Source organism: Macrosteles quadrilineatus, unplaced genomic scaffold (genome assembly GCF_028750875.1).
Source record: "Macrosteles quadrilineatus isolate MER2022 unplaced genomic scaffold, UCM_ALF_1.0 Scaffold_8__2_contigs__length_117827958, whole genome shotgun sequence".
NCBI classification, from domain to species: domain Eukaryota; kingdom Metazoa; phylum Arthropoda; class Insecta; order Hemiptera; family Cicadellidae; genus Macrosteles; species Macrosteles quadrilineatus.
The window spans coordinates 31,023,656-31,046,006 of record NW_026542601.1 but is presented as its reverse complement, the minus strand read 5'-3'; the positions used below and the strand labels follow the sequence as shown (position 1 = coordinate 31,046,006).

General features: G+C 33.3%; 1 protein-coding gene across 7 annotated transcripts in view; it reads right to left on the bottom strand.

Annotated features, from left to right (window-relative positions):
• LOC129001675 (G protein-activated inward rectifier potassium channel 3-like) overlaps window positions 1-22,351 on the bottom strand; it is a 97,646-nt gene that overhangs the window by 14,936 nt on the left and 60,359 nt on the right. For all 7 annotated transcript variants that reach the window (XM_054429058.1, XM_054429064.1, XM_054429059.1 and 4 more), the window contains 6 exons: window positions 16,597-16,711; window positions 9,854-10,136; window positions 6,798-7,072; window positions 5,413-5,605; window positions 4,264-4,479; window positions 321-477 (listed from right to left, as the gene is read on the bottom strand). In XM_054429058.1, coding sequence (XP_054285033.1) covers window positions 329-477; window positions 4,264-4,479; window positions 5,413-5,605; window positions 6,798-7,072; window positions 9,854-10,136; window positions 16,597-16,711 — 1,231 coding nt within the window. In that variant the 3' untranslated portion in view covers window positions 321-328. The remainder of the gene's footprint in view (window positions 1-320; window positions 478-4,263; window positions 4,480-5,412; window positions 5,606-6,797; window positions 7,073-9,853; window positions 10,137-16,596; window positions 16,712-22,351) is intronic.

Below are 22,351 nucleotides of genomic sequence, written 5' to 3'. Positions count from 1 at the left end.
GTCTTTTATTCTTTATTTTTGTTTAAAATTGTGCGTGAAACAAATATGTCTGAGATACGTAGAATCACCTATCAGGTACCACAAGTTCTCAGTTTTTGCATCCAAAATACAATTTTTAAAGAGTTAAATGTATTAAATTGCCAAATTCCTAAGGAAAAGAGAGCATAAACTATTTTTAGGCAAAAACATAGGCAAAGTCGCCATGATAAGACACAATAGTCATGGGTATGATAAACATTGAAGACGCTTATTTGACGAATTGACGAAGAATCATTTGTATACTGAGAAAGTATGCAAATTAAATAAAATACTTTTTTTACCTGTGATGTCAAATGCGGGACTCCGGCCCTGGGACATGCTGAAGCTGGACTACACAGCTGTCTGGCTTCCCTTGCAGTCCCTGGAGTCCCTGAAGTCCCTGGGGATCTAGTGTCACACTGGTTACGTCAGGGGAGGGCGCAGGGTGTTTCTGGATATCTGGAGAGAAGTGCATAAGTCAATGGTTGATGTTTGTAAACAAGTTTAAATTCAGTAGTGCATATTTTACTAAGCCTATTTCATGTAAAGGAGATTTTGAAACTGATTTTGAAAGGATTTTTTATCAAACGTAAATTTGGTTTTGGATAGTAATTTTTAAACAAAATGGCTCTGATCCTATTTTTTATCTGACGGCTTGTAAATATCAATAAAACAAGGGGAAACGGAACCATTCCTATTTTTTACATAGCTAATCCTTATCTTTAATTCAAAGTTTTCTTTTTACAAACCATTTATGACAAAATTCTTTTATCCAACTTCAACCTGCTGTTAGAAATCATGATAAATTGATAGCCAAATGAAAAGTGGCAATATGTTTTTTTGAACTATCGGTCAGAGATTATGAAATCCACTAAAAGAGACTGGCTATTGAATAGTTGGGTAAAAGAGCGGTAAATTTTATGTGATTACAGTGACGATTTGGCGTTGCAGATCCTTCATAACTGCAGGTTTTCATAAAGGGCTGATATAATTTGTACATTTGTAATTGTAACTCCAATATGATGAAAATTTGAATACTGTTATTTAATTTTCTCGAGCAGAGTGTTATAATAATTTTAGTGGGCTATTCATGATTTGAACTATCATCGATATTAGATACAAATAATTATTGCAGTTTTTTTTTTAATTCCAGGTAGATTATAAGCTTTTACTATTTTTATTTTTAACCGTTACTTTGTAAATCTACGACTACAGCAATTGTATTCTATGCACATATTTATTGCACTTACACATACACATGCACACACACTTTCCAAATACATTTTCAATTTAAAAGAAGATCAATAGCAGCAAGTTAAAATTCCAATTTTTAACTATCATAAAATTGGTTAAATAAAATTACTTATTATTGTTAAAAAGAGTAAAATAACAAATTGTTTGAGAACGCAATGCTTGATGACTTTTAAAAGTTTATTTTATTTGACTTTAAAATGTTAAACAAATTGACTCAAAGCTCAGCTTAACTTTATAATTATACTATAATACTGTACAGTGTACGTATAGTATAGTGTACACAGCTTTAAGGTGCAAAATCAGACGGACCCTGACTATTTTTTTGCCTGCCCTGGACAACTAAAAATCGTGATTCCCCACCTATTTGCAAGTTTTTGAACTTGGTGTCTTTTGATAGGGAATTTCGAATGCTAAATAAAAGTGACCTTGGCATTTTTTTTTATAAATTCAGCCGTTTTATTTTAATTTAATTTCAAAAAATTTACTAAAAAATCATTTATTTTTTAAACAAAAAACTGTTTTTAAAGATTATTTTTCCGAAATAGTTTTTTTACTTAAAATGGTTACGAAATCTCATAAAGATATCATAAATATTTTTTGTAACATATAAATTTAAAATACACAAACCTAAATGGCTAGAATAAATTCACTAGCAAGGCATTTTTGGGTGAAGTTTTAGTCTCGTTTTCATTTTGACCCATGAACCATATTCCTAAATGGTTGTACTTTTACGGGACACCCTAAACAGTACACCTTATACAAAACAATTTGACAATCCCATCTGCGTTGGTTTAAAGATCACGTTTTGAATGCTGCTTTAAACGTTTCAAGTAAATTTATGTACATTTAAAAATTATTGCGAAGCAAAAAAAAAACATTAAAAGAATAAAAGCAGTCTAAAAGTTTCATCCGCATTGGTACATTATAATTCTGCTTCAAACATTCAATTTGTATTTAGTGCTTGGTTTACGTAGTATTTAATCACGTGTCAAATAGACTAACTCTTTATGTAGATGGGGGGAGTGGGGGGATGGGGGGGGCAAGGCTGCAGGTTCCAATGAATAATATTAACATTGATTAGTTTCACACTATTCATGTCACTAAGTTTATTCGTTTGTCTGTATTATGAATACAATTTCATATGGTTGGGTTTGACTTTCTGTACAGTACACGTTTTTTTTTTATCAGTTAAGTGTTTTTACCTTAGGAAGTGATTTTAGGACCAGTAATACATAACTTGATTACATTGCAGTCCCATGGCTTATAATTGGAAAATAAATGTGATAGGTTTACATGTATTTTTTAAGTAAGAGGTGCGTAGTGATTAAGTAATACTGTAAAACGTGAATACGGTGTGTTTAATAGTTTTAATAATATAATATGGCATTTGCTATTAAAACAGTTCCAAACCAAAACTATAGCTATAAGGATATTAATTGTGTATTATAGTATCAGGTTGTGTTGGAGGTGTTTAAGTTTATATTAGTCGTTATGACAATCTGTCTTACAGAGAAACTCAAACAAATTAAGGTATTTTCTTTCATTCATCCTGGTATATAACTGTAAGTTGTGTCAAATATGTTATTAAAGCTAAGTTATCAAGAATCCATCATTTTACATACATTCTGCATATTAAATATAATAAAACCTATAGCTTACGAATAATAACTAAGCCAAAGTAACGGGAAGTACTATGAGATGTCATATTTTTTGCTTGAAATAAAACTCTTGATTCAACCTAATTTAAGACATTAAACTGCAACAATTTAAAAAAATAATGTGATTCAAATGAATAGAATGCAAACTAAACTCGTATAACACAACTACGAGTATTACTCTGTATTTATATTTGTATTGCACTTGCATACAAGAATGAAGATAAATTGCGAACTATTATATTTATGTCGCATGATTAGGAGTAAAATATGTAATATAAAAATTTATAAGAAAAGTGTTCATTTCTTAGCAGTATTTAAACGATTTCAATGACATAACGTACAAAGTAAAACAAACCTAATAAAATTGTAATATAATACGTATACTTTACTAGACTCCAATAAGATGGTACAAGACGCTGAAAATTTCATGTGGCACCTCATTACCATATAACATGTGTAAAATACTAAAAGAATAGTCTGAGTAACGCTATAGACAAAGCTACACACTGTTGGGACAATAAACAACGCACATCAAAAGCAAAGATACAGAACAATGCAATGTCTTAGTAATAAAATAACACAGAGTTGGTGCGATGAAAGATCACAGAGACTGGGTTGTAAAAATGACACAATGTGTAGTGATAAAAATATTAGCAGTGTGAAAATATATGAATAATAAACGACACGGGAGGACCGTGTGCAAATTTGCTATTTTGTAAGCACAGAGTCATGAGATTTGTTTTTGTATGACTTGGATAATATATTGTTTGAAAAATGTATTAGCTGAAAAAATATACTTAACTATATTTCAAATATATCGGTTGCAGGTCTGTACTTTAAAGAATAAGAGATTTACTTACCTTAATCAGGCTTAAACATTCTGTGAAAGTGGTCTATTTAAAATTCATTTTAGTAATGGTGTGTCATAGTAATAAAATGACGGTGTATCTGAGCGCTGAAAATGCGTGTGTCTAAGTGAAAAGAAAATGTTTGTGTCTGACTGGTATAATAATAGTGTGCCTGAGTAATAACAATTTCTTGTGACTAATTTGTTGCAGTATTTGTTAAGGAAATGTATCGTTTGAGTAATGAACAAATTGTGTTGCCTAAATTTTGTTGGATCAATGAAACATCGTAGGGTCTGAAAAACAAAAGGTGGTTGTTTCTGGACAACACAATCACGAAGTATCAAACTATGGTCTCCTGACCCCCCATCTACCTAGAACTGGCCCCGGCCTTTTAACATTACAAAGTCCCCAGGGCAGGTTTCATCATACAGAGTATAATAAAACGTGTAGAGTTTGGTATCCAATCGCAGCATCCCTCAACTTACCTGGTCTGTTCTGTCTGGCCAGGTTGTCCAGTTCCGACGCACTACAGAGTGGCGTGTCCACCTCGTAAGTGTCGTTGAACAGACTATAGTCCACCTCGTGCTCACCCGTCTCCTTCTTGAAGGACACCAGTGTCTGGAAGCGATGTCCCCAGAGGATCTCACTGGGGAGGTAGGAGGATCTCGCCTGCGTCGTCATCCCCGTTGACTCTATTACCCCTGCAAGTGTAAGACGGGGGTGAGTGAAAGAGATGGGGGTTGATCATGTTAATGATTGTAATGTAAAGTGAAGGACTCTGGGTTCATCCTGACCGGTATTGGCTCCAAGCCATTTGTCATTGAGTCTATAAATGATGATCTAATTGGACTATCAGTTAATGATGCCACCGAATAAAAAGATATATGATATAAGCGAAAACCAGGGGTGAGACCATAGTCTTAAAATCGAGAAAGGTCCAGTTCAAATCTAAGTCACAAATTGTTATTATTTTTGCAATAATTGTGCGACCCAATGGTACGATGCACACCTTAAACTTAAGATGTACTAACTTACATAAAGTTGAATATTCCTTTTAGGATAGAAGGATTTTCTTTATATTGGAAATCTCTATCCACTGAACTAGGGATACAACTGGAGGTAACCACTGAATAGGAGAACTACGAGACGTTGGCTGCCATTTGTGCTGGGGGATGAGGATAAACTACATTGATCCAGTTAATTGCAGGATCTGTACGTGTATGCTCAATGATTGTACCTAGTATATCTGAATTAGGGAATTGTAGGATTGTACATAAATTCATGAGCCAATGCGCTGATTCGACGAGTTTGTTACCAACCTAACAAAATTACTCGATTTTCTAGCAGAGTTGCCCTTTCAGAGCTACCTCCAGTTTAATTTATAGCTCAGTGGCCGCATCCGATCCAACGATCACATGAATCCGATCATAGCCTTGCGATAGTAATTAATTATAAATCGACTCATCAGACTCAGATCTTTGGGAACAAAGGAAGTAGTTTTATGTGGGGTATGTTATGAGAAATTAACTTGTTTTAAACTTGAATAATTGTAGCCTACGAATGAGATTTTAAAAAATATGGAACTTTTTTCTTTTCTCCCTCCTCTTTTCTGTTTCATCCTCAACAATACTTACCCTCCAGAATGACAACAATCTCGAACCTCTCCCTGAGCATGTCGGCTGCAGACAGCTCGTACAGAGGTGATGACGACGTGATCTTGTGGACTATCGTGGTAGGCCAGATGAAGAAGATTTTATCTTCCTCTCCATCCCCACCGACCTTCAGTTCCGTTTGGCAGAACGGCAGGACTTCACCTTCCTTGGTGACCTGTAGAACAAGTGAAGAATAGTAGAGTTAGGCCTTTTTGTGGCTCCTGTTAGAGATTGCTCAGTCTTCATAGCAAGAGTGAAATTATATATAAATTAATTTAGTTTTGTGAAATCAAAATTATATCATAGTATTTCAAGAGGAATAAACACAAGCAAATTCTTTTAAAGTTACCTAAAATCCTAATTAAAACTTTTGGCTGGCTCAAGAAGCACTCAACTGTGATTTGGAGATAAATTATTGGTTTAAAGGAATCAAATTTCTAGTTTTACCAGTCAAAAGTTTCATTGACTGTATTTAATCACAGCTATGATGGCTTCTTGGTTTTTAGATTCCTCAGTCAATCCTTTTCCTACACTCAAGATCAATTAACTTACAAATTCCAGTGCCGACAATTCTTTCGGCTGAATATAGAGCACGAATTCCAACAAGATAGCCGGGAAGTCGTTCTGTATCTTGGCCAAAGCCCGGATCAAGAGTTAGTGATGGGACAATATAGAAGAACTTGTGTGTTTTATCGATTGATAAATCGATCGACACCTGGCATCTATCCATGAGCTAACGTTGGTGCCAAATGGCATCTGAGATGCCAAATGCCACGCGGACCTACGAGGCCTTGTGTAAAGGAAGTGGCCAGTGTTGCTGCTATATAGAAGCTGGTAGAAAAGTGATACTATACTCAATGGATATTTGGAATAGGTAGACTAACTCTTGTAAATATTATGACAAGCCAATGTGGTTTTACGAAATCCTTTTAATTTCTCAATTTTAGCGTTGGGAACACTCTCGAAGTTCAATTGGCTTAATTTTCATACACGTATTATTAAGTCTAAGCCAAAAAGAAATACACAAGAGGGTTGGTTTTGGCAAGACAAGGAAAGAAAAGAGTGAAAATTAGAATATAATTGTGTGGCTTTGTTATATGCACAAAAACCGTATGCTTTAGTTATCTTGAATCAATGCATTTCCCTATTACTCTGCTTGCCAATACTAAAACAATCCAGGATTAAGTTGTAATACAAAACTTTGTTTGTTTCAGATACTTGCCCTCAAATCGTCTTAGATTTCAGAAAACGTAATGAATGATAAACAAACCCCAAATAAGACATATTAGTTCTGAAAGAGTCTTTACCATTTTAATATTTGAACTAAAGAAAATGGTAGAGACGATTTCAATAGAACAAATCTTCACCTTTCTCCTGATCAGCTGTGCCCTGACATGGGCCTCGATGATGTGACTCTTCCTCATATCTCCCACCCGGAACATGAGGCAGAGCTCTCCGTCTCTTTGACAGATGACCGCGTGTCTGCTGAACAGCAAGGTCTGGGTGCGTTTCTTGGGGCGAGACAGCTTGGCGAATACCACACCCACCATGAACGCTTGGATCATCACTCCCGTGATGCTCTGCAGACACATGACGAAGATGGCGGAGATGCAGTCCTCTTGTGTGACCCGGGAGCCGTACCCTGTAAATTAACAAGGTTGAGATGAAAGTGTTGATTTTGGTAAGAGAAAGTTGAAAGAAGGTTTATCGAAGGGTTGAACAGTTTTAAGGAGTTTTTTTCGATTTCCAAGAAAATACAGTTTTATGAAGGATGAATTTGAAAGAGACGCAGCATGGTGGTGGAAAAGAATGTTTTCACCACACTATGATGTTTTTGGCTGTATTACATACGTTAATTGGTGGCTGAAAGTTACGTTTTGCTGGCCATGCCAGCTGTCATCGTAATTTGGGGACCGAGCAGGTTTTTACAGGCCGGGGCCGCAAAATCAGCTGTCCGCTTACTTACTTAAAACATGAATGCATTTTAAATACACAATCAAAATCCATAGCATTGCAATAGAATTGTGTTATTGTCACCGTTGCCTAGCACCTATTTATTTTTATTTTTGCTGATTCCTCAAATTATTTCTTGTAGTTGTGTTGACTATCAGTGAGCATTATTATAGTGGTGAATAGTGGTAATAGAGTATAGTGTGGTGAAAAATAGCGTTCGTACCACGGGCCGAAATGGTTTTGCAGCTCTCGATCGATTTAAGTTCTCGACTTTGTCTCGAACTTGAAAACTATCTCGAGCCGGCAAAACCTCATTTTCGGCCCTTGGTACGAAATATACTATTATGAAACACCCTGAATCCTGAAAAGGTGTACAAATAAGGGGGATCTTGAAGTGAAAATGTAGAAAAACACGTTTTAGGGGATGAATTCTTTTGTTACAGCAAAAGAGCTTAGGGGTTTTCAGAAATAATTAGAAGAAGAAGATTGCTAAATAGAAGAAAGGATATTTGTTTGATATTTATAACTTTTTTAAATAAAGGCGAAGGATGATCTATTCAATGGCAATACAACAACTAAGATTGTAACTAGAGTATTCTGTAATGTAACAGTGAAGATACAGTAGAACCTTGAAGTTTCTCGTGGAGATGATAAAAAATATCACTTGTTGTCAAGGTTGACTCCTTATCGTGATTTGCAGTAGCAAAATACTGTTCTACTTGCGATTACATGTAATTAAGGGCCGTATAAAATCAATACAATTAAAAAACGGCATTATAAAGGGCCTTTTGTTATTGTGGGTTTCTTATTGAAGTTCCACTGTAGTGTCTATAAATTGTACTGAAGCTGTTTGTTACAATACGTCCAAACAGTTCATCTTCCTAAAAACCACACACCATAGACAAATAGAATTACATATAGACCGACAGCATTGCTGCGGTTAGCATTATTTCGTACTTTATTTCATACTTTCGTAGGAAACGTTCAACCATCTCTGCCGTGAGGGCTGCTATTGAGACTATTCACAATGCCTTTGAGACCGAAGAATCCGTACTGTTAACACTATTGGACTTATCTAAAGCATTCGACTGCGTATCGCATGAATTGCTTCTAAGGAAACTCTCCTTGTACGGGTCTGGGGGGGCTGTTCAACGGATGTTTACGTCCTACTTCAGTGGCCGCCAGCAGGTGGTATCAATTCAAGGTGCAAAATCTGGGGTGGCTGCGATTACGAGCGGAGTTCCGCAAGGCTCAACACTTGGACCTAGCCTCTTTATCATCTTAATTAATGATTTCAACCTAGAGAGCTATGATGCCCTATTATATGCAGATGACACTACCATTATTAATCGTGGTAGTAACATGGCCAATTTAACAACGGGGTCGAATTTCTGCCTAGGGGAGGCTAAGGAGTGGTTTAGGCTAAACGGACTGCAGTTGAATGAGGGGAAAACTCAGCAGCTGCTCTGCAGCTTGTGGACCTGCCCTGAAGCCAGGTTGGATGGGCCTAGTGTGAGTGCAGTCAAACTGTTAGGTGTTACCATTGACGAGAAACTTACCTGGAACCAGCATATTGATGTAATTTGCAAAAAGTTATCTCGAGTTAATTGTCTTTTAAGGAAACTAAAATCCCAGGTGACGTCTGACTATCTTAAACTAGCCTATTTTGGTCTGTTTCATTGCCATTTAAGCTATGGCTTGGTCTTATGGGGCCATGCTCCGAACACTACTAGAGCTCTGATTATGCAGAAGACTGCTGTTAGAATTTTATCTTCGAGTGGTAGACGAGATCATGCCAGACCACTTTTTGAGCAGCTCGGCATTCTCACGATACATAGCCAATACATTCTAGACTGCCTCCTTCTGTTGAAAACTGACCCTAGGCTCCCTCATATTACACGAGACCAACACCACAATTACAACCTGCGCTCTGCAAGGAATGTGGATGTCCCGAGGTGTAGGCTATCAAAGACCAAGGACTGCTTTCCAGTGTTAGCACACAAGCTCTACAATAGACTGCCCCTTCACATTAAAGAACTCCTTCTTGAACCTTTTAAAGTCAAACTAAAACAATGGCTGAGTAGGAAGTGTTTTTATTCCATTGAGGAATACTTTACTACTGCAATGGACTTTTGAGTATGAATCCGGCCGCCATGAAGTGTAAATACTGTAAATATTAGTTTATTAATTCTAAAAGTAAATTTTATTTGACAAGATCAATCCAGACATCTGGTCAACGATCGCCAGTTGGTAATGGTAATTAGTTCTGGCGTCTACCGCTAGGAGTACCATTTACCATTGACTATACACCTCTACTATACACCTCTCTGTAGAGGTGTATAGTCAATGCATTTACTTATGGTGCACGCGCTACGTACAACACGGCACTCCTAGCGGTGGACGCCAGAACTAACGCTAACCACACCACTGTTGTCAGTCTATATTTTATTCCATTTGCCTATGCACACACCTATCGTATGCTGCGTCTCCACGCTGAAGAGGAACGCGCTGGTGAAGCTGTGTACCCCCGTGACGCAGTGCTGCACGGCTGACGTCACCAGCGGCGTGGTCGTGTTGACGTTGTAGGGGTCACTCGGGTCACCCGGGTCATCTGGGGCTCCTATGACGTCACGGTGGAGAAACACGATTGTCCACCAGACTATGGCGAACCCCAGCCATGATAGGAGGAAGCTGCAGGCGAAAACGAGGAGGGTCCAACGCCATTGGGCGTCAACCAGGGTGGTGAAGATGTCCTGGAAGTGAAAAATAGAAAGATTTATAGATAATTGCAAAAGAAAACGCAATGTAAATTGAATACGATGTCACATGGGGAATGTTGATGATTTTGGGAACTGGCAAGAACAAAGTCCGTGGCGATGAAAATGTTCTTGAAAAACGTTATGAGGATATTAAATCTAGAATATAATATGGTAATAAGTTATTTGTATGAAAAAGTAATAACCGTATGAAGTACAGTAAAGTATTAAAGTAGGCCTATATTAAACAATCGTATAATATTTTATATTTGATTTGAAAAAAAAATCGCTAGTTTTCAATTGACAAAATTGAAAATCAAGATGCATTTCTTAATAATAATATAATTTACTTTCACCACACCAAATACTAATTAGACTGTTATACTTTTTGGTTTAACCTCTGTAAAAAACCAAATAGCTATATGCACACAGTAAAAAAAGAAGCATTCAATTGACACCAAATTAATCAAGGCGGGTGACACACTCAACATACAAGGTTTTACAACAGTACTCGTATGCAAGATCCACGTGCAATATGTAAATGAAATTGTAATTGATAATATGTAGATTTAAAATATGTACAATGTGGTCAAAACTGTGTGTACAATTTAACAAAAAAACACAAACACAAAATCAAAACCAATTTTTCTCTATCTAAACAATAGAAGTAATTGTGATGTTTTCATTTACGTGTCTAATCTATACTATTATATAAAAATCTAATGGTGTCTGTCTGTATGTGTATTTCTAATAGGTGCAAAAACTACTGAACCAACTGGGCTTACATTTTACAAAAATATAGCTACCATACCAAGGACCATTATAGGACTATTCACATTTCGATACTGACCGTAGGCTTTGCCCCTTTGGCTTTAAAAGTTCTGAGGTGAACATTTTAATAGTAAATATTGATTGGTCTCCATGGCTGTGATGAGAACACTAACAATGTTTGTTTACATTTGCTTTGACATTTAAACAAGAAGAACTGCTAAACTGCATATTTCACAATTTCAGACAGCTGATACAAAGAAATTAAATATAATATTTTCCATAAATATGAGGTAGGTTTATTTTAATCTAACCTTTTATCATGGATTATTTATTTTAAAACTATGTCAATGATTATAGAAAAAAAGATTTTATAACCGTTGCTGTATCAACTACGGCTCTGCTTTGGATTTTTTAAAGCGTCTTAAGTTAATAATCTTAAGTGAAAATAATGTTATTGATATGTTTTCATGGAAACAGTATGAAAATTACGATGTATATGTGTTGTCATGAATTTGGAGGCTACTTTAAATAAATTCTAACTGCTTCACATGTGTTAGATTAACTTAACATAACTTGCACATCACATTGTTTTTTATAATATGTTTATTTAGGTAAATTAAGTTATTGTGTTTTGCTAAACCTATGCTTAAATTAAACTAAAGAATATCATCAATAACTAGATTTTTGTTGATTTTTTTTTCTAAAATCTGTTGTATATGTGTAACTATATTTAATTATCAAATGGTACCGGTAATACGAAATATTCTTATTTTATCTTAACATAGCTTTCAGTTCACATTTACTTTATTTGATACATTTATTATTTGTGTTTTGCCACACGACTGATTAAATTAAACCAAGGAAAATATCATAAAACTAAGCAGCACACAGTGTTCTTTTGTTTCTAAAATCAATGAAATATCTATTACTATGTTTTCTTAATGGTAAGTGTGAAAATGTAAAGGCAATGAATGATGGAACTGATTAAAAGAACTGGTTTGTATATTAAGTTGTTTTGATATTTTTGTATAGTAGAATCAGAGATGCAATGAAACATATATATTTGCTATTACATTTTTTAGTCCTTGATGCTTTGATAATCATATTAGTTTTGACTGCTGTCTTTAATGCTAAATTATTTGTTTGAAATCTTTTATAGTACCTTTAGATATAGTTTCTTTAATATTTCAAAAGACTGCTTTGATAAGGCACAGCAATATTTCTAAAGTTTATTATAACAGCTGACTTAGTTTTGCTAATGATTTATTTGGAGTGAAATAACTGAAGATGAAAGGATTTGTGATTTAATATAAGGAAGAGTTTAATATAAAGATATTTAAATTTAATAATTAGTATTTTTGCAACTTCAAATTGAAATTTAAAATGTCAATAATAAATTAAAAGATGTGTAACTAAGGGAGACGAAGGTAAATCTGGTAAAAAAGAAGATTTGGTCAGTTTTTCTCATATCAGCCTACACAAGATTAATCAAAACCAAAATGGTGGTATCCACTACTTACCAGATTTAAAAGTGATAACTTAAACGTTTCTATTAAGGCCATAAAAGTTGAATTTTGATTCTAAAAGCGTTGGCGGATGTGTAACTATTATATGCAAGAGATAAAGATTAAAATGTTTCTATTTTGTTTCCTCTTCCCTTTGCAAAGCACGGGTACAACAGCTAGTTAATGATAATTTTTAAGTCCTAAAAAATTTTTTTGTATACCTACTCTCCATTGTTAAAATCCACAACAGAAGACGACATACAAGGGTCAATGAACTTGTTGGGGACGATGTTACAAATTAGTTCGGCCTGTTTGCTCCAGTTTAAAAGTTTTTGTTGCAACCATCATCTTGTTTGTGCTTCTTCATTAATAACTTAAAAAGGTCCATACTATCCATACGCATACTAATATTATAATTTAAATATTTGCCTCTTTATTTTTAAGAAGTGTTCTGTTAAATAGTGGGTGTATAAAATGGGCAAACAACAAGTAAAAGGTCATCAAGGAAAGTTTTTCGGAATTCGGGTGTATACAATTCGCCCACTAACATCAATATTGATTATGTTTGCTGCTGCCCCTCAGAGGATTTACCTGATGTAATTTGAAGCAGGAAAATCCCGCTTTGCTGTTACAATAAAGTACAATTTTCAAAGGCATTGGTGCAATATTCTATAGTAATGGGGGAAAGTATCCAAAACTACACAGGTACCTATTAAAAGTTAACTAAAATTTGTATATTAAAATAAAATTATTTAGTATAGCTTCAAGAAAATAAAAACTGGAAATTTAATTGACACCAGGGGCCCTATTTTTGAAATGGTTGACAGTTGACTCTACAGTCAACACTCAACTCAACCAACAACAGGATTTGGTATTTTTGAAATCCAACAGTTTGGAAGTGAGTTGGAAATCACTAGTTGAGTGACTCGTTTTGGAAATGTAGAGCATACGACCGCCCGAAATTCAGATGACGTCATTTTAAACCAATCACAATGCAGAGTTTTTGTGATCTTCGATTTTACCTCTTCTTACTCTAAAATCTGGATCAGCTAATCTCAATCTACCATATTTCGAGATTCTGAGGTAAACTGTCAACTCCGTTCTTGAGAGATTGAGGTTATGTCTTGCTTAATCTTAGTGATTGCAAAAGTACCTTATATAAACTTATAAGTATTAACAATAAAATTTACTATGGATGTTTGTTTGTTTTATGGTGTAGCTCATTATAAGTTTAGGCATATCCTAAATACATTATTATTTGCTTTCTTCGTATCTATTTCAGAACACATCACCTTATTTTAGTTTTCTTCATCGTTTTGTTTCATGTTATTTTCAATTGTGTTTTTATTTAGGTTAAAGCTTATGGCTATTTGCCATTGCACTGAAAGCTTATCGTAACTTAAATTAATTTGATCCCTTTATTAGGTGAATGGTATTGAAACAAACTATGATATTGTTTCTCTCTACCACAATCTTTAATACCTTAAATCATAGGTCTAATGACAATAATTATCTTTTAATAAGTTCAATTAGTATGCCTAGTGTATTTCAAACAAATTAAATAGTCTTATAACAAAGTAAATAGATTAAATAAGTCTAGTATTGACACAGTAAATAAAATTAACAACCGCATAAAGTATTGGGTGCTAAGACATTGACAACAAATATATAACCTCTAAATCGCAATTAGTAAATTAAAGCAATAACAAAACAATATGGCGTCGACTCAAAAAAAGTAATTTTTTGCCGAAAGAGAGGAAGAAGAAAGTGCAGTCAACCTCCACTCAACAGCTCGATAGGTGTTGGGTAGTTTTGGTTGTATAAGTCCACCGTCGATCGTTTCAAAAATACGAAACTATTTGAAATAGAATGACTCGACACTCAACTCAACAGTCAACCATTTCAAAAATAGGGCCCCTGATCAATACAGGCAATACAGATCAATATTGTATCTCCATACAGTGTGTTCACTCTGTATACTTATGAAACATTTAATATCTGCAACATTCAAGAGATTAATCGCATTTAACACTAATTTGAACTATGGAAATGGAGATTTTATATTGAGTAACAAACATTTTTCGAGAGAAGACTTTTTCACGTTTTAGATGAACTTGATTAGTGTTATTAAATTTTATTTTATTTAAGAGTCTGTTTATAATGAATTGAGAGTAAATTTACATCCATCTTGGCTTACAAAAAACTCATCTTAGACCTTGAGATTTTTCATATTTGATTTTAGTCAAAACCTCAAATCAGTATTTTCATTCTTATAACCTGTTAGCTATATTATTATATGTGTATATGTATATAGTTTGTATGACCTATATGTTATTTCGTAATATTTTTGTTAATTGTAGAACAAGTAAATAATTTATAAATATGTAATTGTATTTGTAGGTTAGTATGACCTTTGAAAGTTTATTTTGACTGTATATTATTTTAATGTAATCTTTATAAAACTCAGTTAATTTCTATTAGCTGCAAAACATTTTTGTGATATACTTTTGTATTTTTCAATATATTATTGTAAGATACTTTACATACCTTGAAATGTAGGTGTTAGGAGATTCCTTTACCTAACATGCGTAGAGTATTTTATTATAAAATAAAATAAAACTTACAATGATTGCAGTAACATTATATTTTTATAGAGAAAACAATTATAAAGTGTTCACTGGCTTTAAATAACAAATTATAATGCTTGGATGTAGTCTTCGTTATAGACAGGTAATAGTTTTCAATAACAAATTTAGTGAAAAATATAAAAATGGTGACTTTTGTATCAATTAAATCACGTTCAATAAAACTTTAAAAAGTCATATGAAAAATCAAGACCATAAACAAAAGAAGGGCAAGAAGTACTATTTTTAATTCCTCATTATTTTAAAAGTGTTTCAGCAAATTAATAATAACATATTGTCCCATGATTAACTTCTGCAAACAGTTTCTTTCACCCATGATGTCTACGGAACTTTTTCCAAGTTCCGCTCAAATTACTTAAGTAATAACCAAAGTTTTGGGAGGGATGAACTTACATTCAGAGTTCTTTATGTAAAACAAAAAACTAAATATTTCACTGCCAAGTTGAAGACAATATATTTGAGAGCAACGACCCAGCTCAGTCCTCGTATCTGACGTAATTGTTGCGGAATTAATCCGACTATATTAAGCTCTCATTTTGTATCGAACTTCAATGTTAAACTTGGCTGATAAAGTTAATACAGAGGAATTATTTTCAAAGTTATCATAGATCTTTTGCAGTTTCAAGATCACGTAGATTTTGAATAATTATAATTGAAGGACTGTGTATTTTTTCGGCAAATACAAATTATGTAATAGTTGACGACTAATAATATGAGACACAAAATATGAGACAAAGAAGAACAATGACGAAAAATTTGGAAACTGCAAAGATTTATCATAATATCTCCAAATCCGTAGTTTGTTTTGGTGCTTTTTGTTCATTAACACATAAGTGCGTTGTTGTAAAGTAAACGTTCTATTCTATTAGGGCAAATTTTGACAAAACACTATAAGATAAGAAGCTATGAAATGAAGGTTATATTTTCATAATAGTTTGAACGTTTGATTGATGATACAAATTAAAGAAATAAATTAACGTTAAAGTACCCAAAGTTACCTTCCTCCTTACTTGTTACCGCCTAAATAGTGACCACCTAGGCTAGCAAGTGGTACCATAAACAGCTGCTGTAGTTTACAACCGTTAATTTGGGATCCATACGCTATAGTAGGTGTACTTTTAAATAAATACGTATTTGCTTTGAGAGCTTAAGACGCGTTTACAACTGCTACTCCAAGAGGGATATTAGTAAAAAATCTGTTATGGTAAAAGTACTTTTAAATAAATTCGTACCCGTACCCATCGCAAGCTTAAACATTTTAGGGTATTTTACTTGCAACTATTATTGGAAGCTATAGCAGTAGTACTTGTAAATTATTCATTCGTATTAGCTATTTAAGCTTACACACTTTAACTTTTATTGCGTGAAAATATTATTGCTAGTTACAACCGTTACTTTGGCCATAAGCTGTAGTATAAATACTTGTAGATATAATCGTCTTTACCTCGTAATTATAGCCGTTTTACAACTGCTAATACATACAACTGTTACTAGTTACAACCGTTACTTTGGGATCATAAGCTATAGTAGAAGTACCTGTAGATACCTTCTTCTTCGTTTCGCCACCTTCCCCTGAACCACGTTACAGTCGCCATGTTTGAACACCACTCGTCTACGGACCCTCCTGGAGCTGAACCTGGTCTGTCGGTACCTGAAATCACGGTTACAACTGTTACTTTTTAGGAACCGTTATAAATAATAGTTTCACATTTGAAATTTTATCAGTTTATGTTTGATTATCACCTTTAAAACTGAAGTAGACATGACATCTTAATAGATTAGTAAGCCAATGTGTTGTTCAAATAGTCGATCGAGCTACTCGAATACGCCACTGTCAAAATCCAGTTTTATCCATTAATTTGTTATATAATATTAGCTGGATATGACATAAAATGTGTTATAGTTAAATATAAGTTTTCCTTTCAGTTGTGTGGTGTCAAAAAATTTGCGTATTTTACAGAAATCGGTAACTGTCACCAGTGCACTCTGCTCGTTGCTTAATCCAACTACTTATATTTTTATTATAAAACTGGCAACAGCGTTACATGAACATAGTATTTATACTTCTATCCAGTCAAAGTGTTTATATTTTATAATAGTAAACATCAATATGGTTAGTTTGATTTTAATACGCCCTTGTAAGCCAAATATTAGCTTACGGAATTTAAAACTTTTTTTATGAATATATTTATAGAACAAATTGTATTTATACTAAATTAATGTCTAGCACAAAAACATAAATAACAAAACTACACTCTTTTTTGTCAAATTAAAAAGTTAGAGCAAACATGTGAAATATTAGTTCTCATTTAAATAAAACAATACGGTAAACTATGTAGATTAATTACATTTACACAAGTATAACAAAACTGAACACAATTTTCAAAGAGTAATAACAAAGCTAATAAACATATTATTTAACAAGCCTTAGAAACAATCGCATTGATACAATTTCATGTTGTCTTTGATCTCAATTTATTATTAGTTTTGTGAAACGGTTGTATTAAGTGGCACGTTTTAATTGTGATTTCTAACAAAAAGTGACCTATTTTTAAAACCATGTTTAACGATTCTTACTCAAAACAAAGGTCTTCGTTAGACGATATTGTGTTCAGAATGTCAACAAGTTTTCTTGCTCAGCTAAAAAATAAACCTCTTTAAATAGCAAAACATTGTAAAGGTTTTCTTAGAAACGTGATGCATTATATTCAATATGTATTCAATAATGAGCACACTTTATGCACGCGATTCTTATGTAGAAATTGCGTATAGACCATGGGCATTATTTAATTTAATATATTTTATGAATCGTCAACCATTAGTAAAACGTGTGTGGTTTATTTTGTAATCCGGTATTTTCTTCGTATATTAGACTTATTCAAATATTAGACGTTTTAACTTTCCTGGTTATTTTATATTTTAAAATATTATAGTTTGAATTTACTAGCGAAAACTACTATTTCAGTTTTCATGTTTTACCAGGACCTTACATAACTACCTGGTCTTAATATTTTGGGGGAGCACACACTTTTAAAGTGTTTATTTTTTTTACTAAAGCGTTAGAGTACTTAATAAAAATAATCATTGATACCATTTTTTTAAACTATTTAGCGACATATCCCGTAGTATGAAAGTAGTATAATGAACTATGGTGTAGAATTTCTTTAAAATAAGTTTTCACTATAAGGATATTGATTGGATTAATATATTGTGTACTTTTCATTAACAGATATTTTTAAACCAACACTAAATACTCGTGTGTGAACTGTGTTGGAATTAGCTTCCGAGGCAAAACTAATAAAATAATGCACTACCCTTTTTATTTACTTAAAAATTATGTTTCTTTGTCACAGTTATAATAGGTGAATTAACAACTAACTTATAATGCATTAAATTCGTTCTTTAATATTTACGCCATAACGAGTGAATTACTCACCTCAATCAGGTTACAGTTACCAAATAAGAGTAGTCTATTTATAAAACTACTAGCAGAGTACCCGTCCTTCGTGTTGGGTTGGAGTGTAAGTATAAAATTATTATTGCAGTTATACTCGTGCTTTGCGTTTGCAAAGGGAGAGAACATGTTTAAAGAAAATTTGGTTTACTATATTTTACAATGTAGACCTTTTTACATTCTGACTGGAATTCAAGTGAAAGATCAGCAGTTCAAACTTTTCAATTCCCTTCCACTTTCCCTTAAGCTAGAACCAAACCTTTCCAAATTAAAAAAAACCATTAAAATCTCTTTTGATAAGTTTTACCTCTTACAGCGTCCAGGAATTCCTAACTCATATCAGCTCTAAGAATGTGATTGTAAATATTGATTTATAAGTCTCTGATATCATTTATAGTATAATGTAAGCCATTGTGTGAATTCCTGTATATATTTGTAGACCTATGTAAGGCATGTTTTGAAACTAATATGACTTTAGCTAATGCAACTTGTTTTGATACAATTCTGACTAAATAAATTATTTGATTTGATTTAAATTTAATTTCACATTTAAAGCTTTATTAAGAAAGTTGTTCAGCATCACTGGATCTTTGAAAGCGAACTTTAAAAATAAATTAAACTCTAAGGGGAGAGAAACCCTAATGGAAATTACCTTTTTAGTTAACATTCGTCCCTCCGCAAGATTATAAGCTTTAAAATGACACTTTAATTTTAAAAATATGTTAAGTAGGACGGGGAAAAAGTAACAGAGGAAACCCTTATCGTATTAAGCATACTATGAGCTAGTTCCATTTTATTTTACTTGAACCTAAAGAAGGAATGATGATGTGGCCGAAACGTCATAACCTTATTTCCTCTCATCGCTCAAAGTCTAACTGCTCTACTCCCGTCAGTCTATTCCACTACGTTACTTAACAAGTTAGAGTTCGTTCTAACACTTTGATCTCCTCACACGTAGACTTGGCCAAAGACCGAGTAATTATTGTAATTTCCGCAAATCGCTGAGAGATGGTTTCTCTCATTGGTCGACCACGAGGTCCAGAATAGACCCTGATGAAGATGAATACAGGTTGGCACGGTAGACGTTAGAAAATTGGATCTATGTGCACATTCAATTATACAACTAATGAGACGATGGTTAATATGGTTCCAGGGAGATTAGGACTAAACTAGAATAATGCAAATCACTAATAAACATTTAAATGAATACAAGTGATCAAATAAAGTCATTGACTAGATATAAAAGTTGAATCAAGTTCAAATTTAGGCTTAACACACTAAACACTTTTTTCATATAAAATAAGAAAACAATTAATTCTTTGTGTTTAAAAATATGTTCAAGTATAAAAATCGGTCTAATAACACATGATCATAATTTACACCTATACTGTTGACACACAAGATGGTAAGCGGTGACACAATAGACGAATCCATTTAAAAATACTACTTCTTACATGTATAATATATATATGCACTAAGTTCAACTTCAATAATAGAAACGGTTACCTACCATGGCACAATTTGGTCACGATTCCATCCAACCAAGAATATTTACATGGCAGTTTGTCAGAAGGATATAGTTTTAATATTGCAAAATGCTTAACATTTTATAAGGCATGGTCCTACAATCCCGAATCCTACAGCATAGAATACAATAAACCCTACAAGAATCCTAATTATTTTCGTGCTATATGATTTGCTAAAACTCTTTCGGTGCTGTGAGATTTTAACACAAGATTTGTCTTTGAGATTTTGAAAAACTGTGCCAAAGCATTATTTCCGTATATAAACACCGAATCGTGCTGTAACGAAATACCATTGGTATAATGCAATTCGTTACTCTACACCCACTCCTAAAAATAAATAAATACATAAATTATACCCATACTTTATTTTACAACCATTCCACAAGCCAAAATAAATTGTCACAAGAGCAAAGTTCAAATAGAAAAAAGCAAGAAGTTGTCAAATGGTGTGAATGACAAACACAATCTGTTAAGGTAAACGAAATCGGACATAGGTTAAAAGAGGTGAGATTTGACGGAAGGGTAATTTAGCGTTTTGCCAACATGCCAGGAATCTTGGGGAGTCGGATGTCAAATAAACACTTATCGATGATTGTTTTGGCAGATCCATCACATTCTAACAAGCCATTACGATCAGTTTCAAACTTCAGCTTCCTTAAAACTCTAAATTTAAGCCGATGTAAATGACTCACATAAATATTTTCAAAATTTTTTGTAGTTTTTGTTTGATAACCAAAACATTATTATATATTTTGTGTTGATGTTTCAAGTATGAAGTGACTCTTTGGAACGAGCTCCAAGGCGAAATGACAACCGAATTGGGTCAGGAGAAAAACGATTGTCTAAAACTATTTTTTCTAAAGATATTTTTCTACATATTTTATGATTCGTCAACCAAAATAACTTACAGTACATTTTTAAAATATCCTCCAAAATAGGAGGATAGTTTTCTCACAAAAGATCCGCTTATAGTTTTTCAAACTTATTTAAGTTACGGTAACTAAATGTTTCTAAATGTTAACCTTTGTTAATCAACTCGAAAAATTGTTTCTATCTAGTTTTGCTTATAACGTATTTTGGAAAGATGTCGGATTCCTGAAATTATTTTATTTCAGTTTGTATGCATGTTATATTAGTCCTTGTACCCGTATAGCCTGTATAAAAATACATTCATGTTTAGTGACAACAATAATTGGGCAAATTCTATAGTATCAGAAAAAAAAACTAGTTTTAATAATATCTCTAAAGCAATTACAATTTCTTCAAAAAGTGATCTTGATAAAAAAAATTAATGACCAATTACCAGGACACTTTTAGTAACCATACGATTTGTACAAAAACAACAAATGAAATCAAATAAAACGGAATTGACAATTTATTTTAAAATAATTAAAATCAATCTACCAAAAGTCCTGCCTGCCATCAATGTATTAATCTTATTACGATATTTAGATTAAACAGCAGTACCTCGGTAATTAAGTTTCCTTAAAATAAAATTGTAAGTAAACTCTCAAAATGTCCAGGATATAATGCAATAATATAGAATGAAGTAAATTTACAACAATGTTGGAAAGTGTGGAAAACCATTTCAACAATTAACATCTGGATTTGCATGTATTTAACAATAGGCTATTAATATTTGAGTCCAGAACAACAATTTGTAACTCCATCCCAGCTGTTATGACAGTTACAAATACAAACACGTCACTAGCAAGAGGTGAGAATTTATAGATGGAAGGGACAATTGAGTCGCAAATAGCACAGACTTGGACGAGAGAATAGTGGGTAGGGGGCCGAGCTTGACTATGTGAATGGTCCCCACACCAACTAACGTTTTGCATTACATCTTCTTGGTTAAATTTTGCTACAAATTTGTGTTGCAGAACCAACCTTTGTAAGATGAAAAGATGGGAATATATCAGATCTATGGATCTGTCTTGCATAAAAGGTTCACGATTTGTTAGCGTTGCTAAAATGGTGATTTCTTTTTAAAGTTGGGGAATTGAAATAATTTTAGGATTCAAGCTTTGGTAGGTTAATAGTCCGAACACCAACACATGTGTTCATTTAAATACACTTGTAAAACTTGGTCAAAGTTTGCTACAGTTTTGTATGGTAGGCCAAGCTTTAGGAATATTTTATTAGATGTTTACCTGGAGGTTTCAATAAGATTTGAACATTTCTCAAAAATAAGCAATGATCATTTAAATATCCATACTATATATTAAATTTATAAAAAATATTCTTCTAATTTTTGATTAGATGGTCTCTTAAAATGTTTGGAATGTTTAAAAAATTGCCATTGTGAGTT